Source organism: Hibiscus syriacus, unplaced genomic scaffold (genome assembly GCF_006381635.1).
Source record: "Hibiscus syriacus cultivar Baekdansim isolate YM2019G1 unplaced genomic scaffold, ASM638163v2 tig00110332_pilon, whole genome shotgun sequence".
NCBI lineage: Eukaryota > Viridiplantae > Streptophyta > Magnoliopsida > Malvales > Malvaceae > Hibiscus > Hibiscus syriacus.
This window is the reverse complement of record NW_024062688.1, coordinates 4,315,838-4,326,818: the sequence shown is the minus strand read 5'-3', so window position 1 is coordinate 4,326,818 and position 10,981 is coordinate 4,315,838. Positions and strand designations below refer to the sequence as shown.

The 10,981-nt window shown below is 35.6% G+C and overlaps 1 protein-coding gene across 1 annotated transcript; it reads left to right on the top strand.

Annotated features, from left to right (window-relative positions):
* Positions 1 to 2,155: 2,155 nt before the first annotated feature.
* On the top strand, positions 2,156 to 10,737 carry LOC120119939 (uncharacterized 38.1 kDa protein-like). Its single transcript, XM_039139728.1, has 11 exons — positions 2,156 to 2,160; positions 8,708 to 8,860; positions 8,968 to 9,023; positions 9,105 to 9,219; positions 9,306 to 9,401; positions 9,504 to 9,691; positions 9,780 to 9,836; positions 9,906 to 10,065; positions 10,155 to 10,223; positions 10,494 to 10,582; positions 10,639 to 10,737. The coding sequence occupies exons 2-11, from the start codon at positions 8,723 to 8,725 to the stop codon at positions 10,664 to 10,666; spliced, it is 996 nt and encodes a 331-aa protein (XP_038995659.1). The 5' UTR covers positions 2,156 to 2,160; positions 8,708 to 8,722; the 3' UTR covers positions 10,667 to 10,737.
* The last annotated feature ends 244 nt before the right edge of the window (positions 10,738 to 10,981 follow it).

Here is a 10,981-nt window from a genome sequence, read left to right as displayed (position 1 = left end):
CTTGTCTAGTTTATCCAAATTTACAATCACTACACTTATTAAGTCACTGATCAGTGATCAATGCTGATGACAGAGTAAGGTTTCCCAACTCGGAGTTGATGATCTTGAGATGCATTAGGAGAATGGCCACCACTGGAAATGAAGTTAACATGAACAAACCTGCGAAAAGCGAAACCCATTGCTGGGCGTCTTCTTTGACCTTGTCGACCTTTAAGCTAATGGTTTGGGCTGAGGAAACAATGAACAGAATGGGGAAGATGATAACAATGGAGCCTATAGTCCATTCCCTTCTACCAGATTTCCTTAAAAGGTTCACATCCATCGTGACACCGATCAATAACATGAAAAACAAGTACCCAAACCGTGTTAACGTCGACAGGACTTTCACCACATGTTGGAGAACAAGGCGGCCGAGCACCGTCGGACCGAGTATCACGCCTGCCTGCCATTTTCACAGCATTCCAAAGTTAAACATCCTTCAGTTTGGTCCTTTTGGGACAAATCTAAACGACGTAAAAACATGTTACATATATGACATTAGGGGTGTAATTCATTTTTATTTTTTAATTTGTGTTTAGTCGTTTAACATTGGCGAATATTTAACATTTGCAAATATGTTTATTTAAAGTTCGGAAACATATTTGTTCAACGTTACTTTATGTTGACAACCAACACTTTTTTTATACTTTTATTTACAATCCAAAGGAAAATGATAAAATTATACCACTAATCCTTAATTTCCTTTGAATTTACAGTTTAAACTCTAAGGTTCAAATTTAATTTCTATATTCACTAATATTCAAAATATAAAAAAAAAATAATAATAAGAACTGGATAAATGAACTTATAAATGAGTCGATAAAAGAGCTTATTCATAAACATAAACGAATCGAACACAACTCTATTTATGTTCATTCGTTTATTAAATGAATATACATAAATTTTGTTTATACTTTATTTAAAACATAAACAAATGTTATAAGAAAGATTCACAACATTTCGTCAAACTATTCATAGGCAGTTTCTCGAACGTTATATTAATTTACACCTCTACCTATATTATACGCGGAAGAAACAAAGGGAAATACCAGGACTTCGGAGATGAGACGAGGCAAATAGAAGTACCGAAGACAGAGGTGAATGATGGTGGCAAGGGTGAATGATGGTGGCAAGGGTGAAGATGATAGCCAGCTGCAGTTGCAGAAGAATGAGTTGATGTTTGAAAATTCTTTCATCTTCTTCTCGTTGAAGAATCCTTCGGAGATGACCGGAATGAATTTCCGGTATCTGGGATCCAAATCATGGTCAGCAGTAAATCAGCCATTGGGGCTTGCCTCAATGATCATTTCACAAAAGCTTTTATCGTTTATACTCTAAAGAAGGTGGATGGAAATATTAGAGGAAGACGAAGAATACGGAGACTATCCTTTGAGATTAATGGAGCTTACGATTTCTCATTCAGGCACTCACCGGCTGTTTTTGACTACTTCATTTAGCTATTTCTTTCTCATTGTTTTTTTTTTTTTACATTTTTGGACAAAATATATATATGTTTTGCGCAATACTTTCCTTTACCCGAATGGCACCCAAATAATATTATTAACAAAAATGATATTCAGACGCCCACATAAGAATGCCTTTTAAAAAGTGCGTTTGAGAGGGGGTGTCTTTGTCCATGTCATAAATCATTTCGACGGTTATTTTCATAATGATGTCGTCTAAGCTCAAAATGAAAAAAAATAAAAAGGTATGAGCCTGTACGAGTTTCGTTCAAAAAGAAACAACAATCGCGATACGTATTGAAAAAGGTATTACTCTAATCAAATTATCTTTATAATTTGTAATTTATACAATTTTCTATTATAGTGAATTGTTTTTAATTATCTATGAATAATGGTTTAAATAGTTGAAATTGTTTTGATTTTTTTACCAGTTCATAAAGTATGATCAATAGATGTTTTTAGGATGCTTTTTATATGTATTATGTTTATATTTTTAGATAAAATTTGTATAATATTTTTATTATTTTTCTTTCTTTCTATTTCTCTTGATGATTGTAAATATTAAGAATTTGAGTAAATTACGCGTGTTTAGTGTCTAAACTATCGAGTTTGATTCATTTTAGTACTTAAACTTTTAATTTTCTAACGATTAGTTTTTGTTTCATTTTAGTACCTCATCGACAAAAAAAAATTAGTGGAACTGTTATAACTTGGCACTTTTATGGGTAAATTACATCTTCATCACTCAATTGTCTTCTCACTCCTATTTGGGTTATTGAAGTTTAATTTTTTAATTTAATTACTTAACTTTTAAATTTCTCTTAATTCAATCATTCTAACTTTCAAATTTTTTTTATTATAATCATATATTGATAAAATAATAAAACTTATCATGTTACAAAATAAATTAGAGTAATTAAAACAAGAGCAATTTGAAAGTTGAGTACTTAGATTGAAAGTTTTTAAACTTTAATGACCAAAATATGAGTTAGAAGATAGTTAAGGGATGAATAATGTAATTTACCTATAAAAAAAGTCACGTACAAAAAATCCTTTAAATTTTTAACGGCGGTAATAAAATGAAACAAAAAGTAAATGTTATGTCTGATTTTAAAACAAATAAAAGTTTAGATACTAAAACTGATAGTTTAAATATTATATATGTAATTTACCCATTATTTCGTGTTTGTATAAATACGTGACTTTATCAATATCATGTTTATATTTTTTAGATAAAATTTATACAATATTTCTAATATTTTTTACTGTTTCTCTTCCTTTCATTTTGATCTTGATCAATGTAAATAGTAAAAAGATATATATACCTTATCAAAAATAAATACTACTTCGATTCTACTAAAGAAAATTAAATATTTTATAAAATTCGAACTCATGTCTCAATGTATATATTACGTTTCTTTTAATGTATTTGATAAAAAGATATTGGAAGTAATTTGATTCAATAAAAAACATCGGAAAAGATAAAATATAACATAGACTACTTATCCTTTGAATAGAGAAAATATTTAGTCAATTATTAATTTATTTTTTTTATCTTAATATCATATTATTTTTTAAATAAATATATAATTATATAATTATGTTAATTTAAATTAATTATTTTTATTATTGTTTAATTATTTTTGAAAATTATTTTACATTTTAAAAATGTATATAATTTTTTTTGGATAAGTAAAATTCATTCATCCAAAAAGTAGCAGACGAGCTGTTGTACAACGTATACCCCTATACAATCTATACAATTATATCAATCCCCAAGTTACACACAATTACATATTTACAGCATCTAATCTGTTCATATGAGATCTATACAATTTAATTCTCATAGCATCCTTAACCCTACTTACAATAGTATCAATCGAACGAGCCACTCCTCTAAAAATCATGTGATTTCGTTCCTCCCAAATGTAATAAATGAATCCAGTCCAAGCTAGCTTGAGAAGGTGAACCAGAAGAGACTTACCTTTGAGGTTATGTATCAACCACTGGAGGTGATCACTCCAGCATATGAACTCCTGAGCAAGGTCACAGGTGAGAAGAATAGCACGCCAAATGCTATTCGCAAATACACACTCAGAAAAAATGTGATTACGAGATTCAGTACCAAAATTACATAGCCCATAAGTCGTATCTTCTGCCAAACCAAACCTTGCAAGCCTATATTTTGTAGGCAATCTGTCCAAAATTGCCATCCAAAAGATTAATGAAAATTTAGGAACATGGCCTGGAAACCACACAAGGCGATGCCAGTTAACATTCTCAAGCCTACTTCGAATGTTGTCCCATATCCAACTAACCTTACTTTGAGTCCAGCCGCAGTTAGAGCAAAACAGTCTCCAAGCATCACTTTTTAGCTTAAGCAGTTTAGCCAGAATCCAGCTAAAATGGATCTTGTTTTCCACATTCCAAAAGTCAACAGATCTAAAACAGTACACATTAACCCAGGCAATCCAGAGTGAGCCTTCTCCTGCTAAAATTTTCTTTATGAGCAGCAAACAGCAGGCTTTGTTCTAATCCAACAAGCTCCTTAACCCCAAGCCTCCTTCAGATTTCAAGGAACAAATCTGTCTCCATCTAACCCGAGCACCCCTAGTAGGGGTGTCACCACCTTTCCAAAAAAATCTCATACAAAGTTTCTCAATATCTCTGATCACCCCATTAGGCATGATAAGTTGTCTGCTCCAGTAGCTAAAGATACTAAACATCACAGCTTTAATGAGCTGTAATCGGCCTCCAAAACTTAGCTTTTTACTTGACCATTTGCTAAGTTTCTCTTTAATTTTAATCACCAAAGCAGAACATTCTTTCCATGCGAGTTTCCTAGTTACCAAAAGTACACCAAGATACCTGACAGGGAGTTTCCCAACTTTGAACCCAGTGCCAGAATGAATCTGCTCAAGGACATGGTCAGATACACCACAAGCATAAATCTCAGTCTTCATGGCATTAAGTCTAAGGCCAGAAAGCTCATAGAAGACCTCTAAAGTGCTCAATACACCCAACACAACATCAAGGGATCCATGGCAGAACACCAACAGGTCATCAGCAAAGCAAAGATGGGTGAGAGAAATCCGCTTGCATTTAGGATGATACTTAAAAATACCATTCTTGGCAGCAACATCCAATAAGTATGAGAGAATATTCATAGCCAAAATAAAAAGGTAAGGGGATAAAGTATCCCCCTACCTAACCCCTCTAGCACCATTAAAGAAACCTACCAGGCTTCCATTAAATAAAATTGAATATTTAGGGGAGGTGACACATGTCTTAATCCATCCACAAAACTTATCAGGCAGACCCATGGCCTCCAGCACAACCATAAAAAAAACCCAATTCACATAGTCAAAGGCTTTTTGTAAATCAATTTTAATGGCACACCCAGGAGAAAGACTTTTCCTAGAATAACCTTTGACTATCTCCTGAGCTAACAAAGTATTGTCAGCAATGTTTCTACCCTTGACAAAAGCATACTGACTAAGAGAAATCATTCCAGGGAAAAAATGAGACAGTCTAGTGGTAAGGATCCTAGTGATGGTTTTGTAAACCAAAGAACAATAAGAAATTGGTCTAAAAGCTTTGGCCATGCAAGCATTTAGTGTCTTTGGGACTAATACAATTTAGGTTGCATTAAAAGTTGGCAACAAGAAAGAGGAATGAAAGAAATACCTAATTGCAACAAGGAAGTCACACCCAACCACTTCCCATGCAGCTTTAAAAAACCAAGAGGAGTAACCATCAGGCCATTGGCTTGTCCCATTTCCTTGCCTAAACAAAGTAGCCTTGATTTCTTTGTCATCCACGTCTCTAAAAAGAACATCCCCAGCATCATCTGGTAAGGAGAAATTTAACAGATTTTTTAAATAATCCACATTAGTGCCCTTGACTGTTGGATCAACAGTACCTATGAGGTTAGTGAAGAAGTTCACTAACTCAGCAACCATATCTTCAAAGGAATCCATATATTGTCCACTTGCATTCATTAGAACCTTTATGGTATTCCTTTTCTTATTTGACTCAACTCTTTGGTGAAAAAAATTAGTATTGAGATCACTTTCCTTAAGGCAATATACTTTAGCCTTCTGCTTGTAGAATTCAGACTCATCAACCTCCAAATCCACCAACTCAACATAAATTCTCTTCTCCTCCTTCAAACTTCTTTGATCAGTGTGATTCAGATTGTGCAGCTGAATTCTTTCATAATCTTCTCTCTTGCTGAGCACTCTGTTAGAAATATCAGAGAATTGGTTCTTGTTTAGTTCCCTCAGCCTAGCGTTTAGCCTTTTCATCTTGAGAAACATACATTGCATAGGATTGCCAACACACTCCTCCAGCCAAGAGTCCTTCACAATTCTCAAAAAATCATCACTAGCAGTCCAGCAATTAAAAAACTTAAAAGGCATAGGTCTCCTAGCCAAAGCACCCCTCTGAGTCTATAGCACACCTAAGCAATGATCAGAAACACCTTGTGCCATATATTCAACATACGAGTCTGAGAAGTTAATCAGCCATTGAGGGTTGATCCAAATTCTGTCTAATTTGCGAGCTAAAACACCCACATCTTGCCTATTAGTCCAGGTAAAAGTGGGCACCTGGTAAGGATGATCCATAAGATCCAAATCCTGAAGGCAGTCTTGAATGTCATCCATCTCAGAGGAACTGTACAAACCCAGATTCTCACAGTCTGAACTTTCTTCTGCCCTTAGGATAACATTAAAGTCTCCCTCAACCACCCAAGAAGCAGAACCAACCATACACTCCAAGTTCTTAAGATGATTCCATAATTCTCTTCTAACTAAGCCACTGTTACTGGCATAAACAGCTGTGATCAGAGTCCTGTGGCCATTGACAAAACCAACAACAGTAAGAGACTGATCACTATAGCTTAAAATAGAAAACCACATCTGCTTCCTCCACAACATCCAGATTGTGCCACCCTCAGCATAGTCATAGTTATCTGCCATGTTCTAGTCTTCAGAGAAAGTAGAGAAAATCTTTCCAGAATTAGGCCTCTTAATTCGAGTTTCAAGTAAACAAATGACATCCACATCCAACTTAACCACCCTACTGAATACCTTACCCATCTTAAGAGGATTATTAATTCCTCTTACATTCCAAAAGCTTATTAGCATCAAGCATTAATTGGGCCCACACCACCAACTCCCACAACATTACCCTTAGTTTTATCAATGTGTTCTCTCTTTTTGGATTTAATTTCATTAAGGAGAGCAGCAACCCCCATGGAAGCTACCCGAGCCTTCTTTGGGCCATCAATGACACCTCCTCTTACCATAGCTTTAAATTTACTAGAATAGCCCACATTATCTTTCTTCCTACCTCTTCTTCTTGTTAGCAACAAAGTCTTGTAAGTTAGGAAAATCATTTATAGGACTAACATCTTCTTGCAGAGCCTGCAAAGCAACTTCCTCTACTAAATCAGGGCAGAGCTTACTGTCAAATTCGGCAACCTCCTGACTCACATCAGCTTCCTTATTAAGAACTAGCATAACACCACCATAAGTGTTAGAGATTTTCAGATCAACACCAGAAGCAGTGGAGACATTCAATTCAGTACTAGTAACAACAGAATCCTTAGCATGGCTATCAGAGATATCTTGAAGAGCTAAAACATAAAGTTCCTCAACAGGGCCAACCTGCAGCTCAGAACTCAAATTACCCACACCAGCAACAGGGTTAACAGCACCAGAGAAATCAGTAGAAAGAAAGGATTTCTCCAAATGCAGCTCAGAATGAGCATCATCATTCCTTCTCCAAATCTGGACCTCTTTCCTTTCAGGAGCCTTCTGAACCACAACACATCTATTTGCCAAATGACCAAAAGATTTACAAGAAAATCAAGATTTTGGCTGCCAAGGTACAATCACTTTAACCCTCGTAATAGTACCATCCTTCAAAACTACTTGAATCTCATCAGGAATCTCAAAACCAGCTGAAATTTTAATACATACTTTAGCATATTCTAACCTCTCCCTAGAAGCCATGATAGAATCCATGTATAAAGGATTACCTAAAACATTGGAAATGTAACTAAGTCCCATTTTAGTGTAAAGTTCCAGTGGAACATAATGAAGTTAGACCCACACAGGCATGTTAGTTAAGTCAAAATCAAGTTTCTGCATGCTTGGCTCCCACTTCCTCAGTACCAAAGGAATATTCTGGACATGTCATGGTCCGTTTTCAAGGACCCAATCCCTTACAGAAGCATTCGTAAATGAGAATACATAGATATTTGTACTAGCCAGACTAACCTTTACTGGAGAAAACTTCCCCCAAAGAGAGCCGATTATCCGTTGCATCGAGGCAAAATTAGGTGCAACACCAATGAATTGACCCACGATCTTAGTATTCCACTCAGCAATACCTTCCTCGATCACTGACAATGGTGCCTTAACAGTAGCAGAACCATCAAGAAATTCAGGAGGGAAGAAACTGAGAGATTGTTCTTCCGTCCCCAAAAAGAGTTTCCTCCAATCAAGCTTCGTAACCTTCGAATCCATGCAATTAACCGTAAAAATGTATATAATTAAGGAACAATATATTTAAATAATTTTTCAATACTATCAAATAATTTTTTGTGCATACTAATAAATTTAGTCCACGTTTACACCTTTTTTCATTATTTATATTTATTCTTTTTTGTCTAAATCTCATCATCAAATTTTAAAAACAATTAAATTCGATCTTCATCCTTTTAAAAAATAATTTTTAAATAGAAGTATTTTTTAAAAATATTAAAAAAATTACACCGTTGATATATGATAGTCCGTGTATATTTTATGAGTTTTTTAAAATATCTTCATAATTTTAAATTATTTAAAATATAACCTATAAATGAATAATTTTATATTAATATGGAATACTACCACATAACACATTAACCCAATAGTTTTCCTTTTAGAAATAAAATGCACATGAAACAAAACCGGCCCATGATCCCAGACCGGGAATTCCTCCGAGCAATCTCACACACGCAATCTTTTCTTACAATATAGGACAACTAAAAACATTGACTTGGAACTATAACAGCGTACGGTTTACAGATCTAAATTGTTAATCATTATCCACCAATGAAACACAACCACGTGTCCATCTGTAGTTATCTTCCTTCGTTTTCTTTCTCAGGCGCTCTCCTTCCATAAATCTCTGCAACTCCGAAAGAAAAAAAGAATAAGATTTTTATTATGGGAAATGCTCTGAGATTCTTGTATAGCCGTTGCTGCAAGCCCACCACAGCTGGCGGCTCCCACGGTGTCTCAACCACCGACGACGGTGTTTCGGCTCTCTCCCATGATCTATTCCAATTCGACACCACCTCTCAGGTAACCTTTCTTCGAATTTTCATCCTCTGTTACTTTAATTGAGCTAAAGAACGAATCTGGGTTTGGTTTGAGTTTCGTTAAAATTGTGTTTTCAAACTTGTTTTTAGGTTCCTGAAGGACTAAGTAATCATGTGGTTTCGTCCAAGAAAGCTCAGGCCAATTGGTAATTTAATTAACAGTGTTATGAATAATTTTTGCCAACAATAATTGTGTTCTGTCTGAAATATGACAACTGATGATGAAGGTATAGAAAGCTATTAGATGCATGGAGAGAAGCCAAACCGCCTCCGAAAACTCCCGAGGAAGCCTCGAGGTTTGTCGTTCAGACGTTGAAGAGACATCAAAAGGCGGATGTTGAGGTGCAAAATTGCAGAAACCACCATTAAATCTTACACCATATGATTCAGATCATCACAAGTTTGTTTTTTGTTTTAAATGTTTTCAGGGATTGTTGGCATACTATGGTCTTCCTCATCAGCCTTCTGCTAGCTGCCCGACATCATCGTCTCAAGTAGTCAAGTTCGAATTGCAGACTTTACCGGTATGGATCGTCTTTCTTGAAACTTTGGATTTGGGTACAGATTTATGCTTCAAACGTGTCCGAATATGAGTCGAACATACGTAATGAAGTTGAAATAATTAGGTGGATCTGAAAGCAGTACCAGATGGAGATACAATAACAGTGTATGTAAGTACTACAGATCCTAGAGAGTCAGCAAACTTACCTCGACAAGTACGATTGGCGGCTGATCAACGATCAAAAGCACGTGCGGCCAAGAACTATACAAAAGCCGATGAACTTCACAAGAAAATTACTGATTCGGGATACAGGTTCAACAATTTAAATCATTAGAGTGCCCCTGTATTATCTTCTAAAACTGATGGTTACTAATACGATTTATCTTCTTAACAAATCCAGGGTCTTAAATCTTCAGAATCAGGAAATCCTTGCTAGAAAGTATCGGATCCGGTTAAGGTAACATTACTTCCTTTGTGAAATGTCGATGTTTCCTCAGTTAAATATCATGACAGTGCAATGAAACAGGGGTATCGATGCGCCGGAGAGTTCGATGCCGTACGGCAAAGAAGCAAAAGCAGAGCTGGTGAAGCTTATTCAAGGGAAATGTTTAAGTGTTGTTGTCTACGACGAAGATCGATATGGTCGATGTGTTGGTGATATATACTGCGATGGCAAATTTGTTCAGGTGTTTTTCTTCGAATATAACACTTCCGTCTCCTGGTTTACCCCACACGAGCCAGTTCAGATTACTCTAATAATCTCCATCTGAAACAGGAAGTACTGCTGAAAAAGGGGCTTGCATGGCATTACTCAGCTTACGACAACCGTGTAGAGCTCGAAAATGTGAGTAACCAACCATAACAATCCGGGTTTCAGGATGTCTTTTCCACATCACCTTACGCATCGAAATTCAGCCGTCACCACCAGGTTTGCTCATTAAAGGTATTGTTTTCTTTCGGTACCTATAGGTGCCCAAAGAAGACAATACATTGACGGCTAAAATTCAAACCGGTGCTTGGTAGAGACATCCTGAAACCCGATCATTACACCATTCTTTTCTGTTAAAGCTTTTATCGGTCAATTCTGAGCATCATGTAATTGTATAAAAACCAGTGGGAAAAAGAGGCTCGAGCGAAAAGAGTCGGTTTATGGGCTTCGACAAATCCTGAGAAGCCATGGGAATGGAGGAAGAACAAAAGACAAGGCAGATGACACTGTCCCAGATAGAAGCGGCCATCTAAACCAGCATAAAGAAACTAAGGGTTGCCCAGATTAAGTTGTTGTGAATTGTAATAATTGTTCAAACCATATACAAAGTGTTCTAACTTTATTATGAATCTGATTATTACAAATCTATACTCTTTTGCATCAATATAACACTAAAGTTTAGCAGTACCAACCGGAATCCGCATAAATCCTAACGAAGAGATAACGAAGCATATAAACATATCAATCAACTATCATATACCAATATACATCGAAAATAACGCTACATTTATAAGCAAGTTTCTCCATTAGAAGAGACCGACGTTTTATTCCTATATCTCGAATAACCGATACATAATCAAGTTAGGCACAAAGATAGAGTGATAGCCAAAATC

What these genes read in the sequence shown, in the direction of transcription:
- LOC120119939 (XM_039139728.1), top strand. Translation starts at nt 8,723, where the DNA reads ATGGGAAATGCTCTGAGATTCTTGTATAGCCGTTGCTGCAAGCCCACC. An exon ending in AATTCGACACCACCTCTCAG is followed by an intron (nt 8,861 to 8,967) that starts GTAACCTTTCTT and finishes ACTTGTTTTTAG; the next exon opens with GTTCCTGAAGGACTAAGTAA. An exon ending in TGGAGGAAGAACAAAAGACA is followed by an intron (nt 10,583 to 10,638) that starts AGGCAGATGACA and finishes CATAAAGAAACT; the next exon opens with AAGGGTTGCCCAGATTAAGT.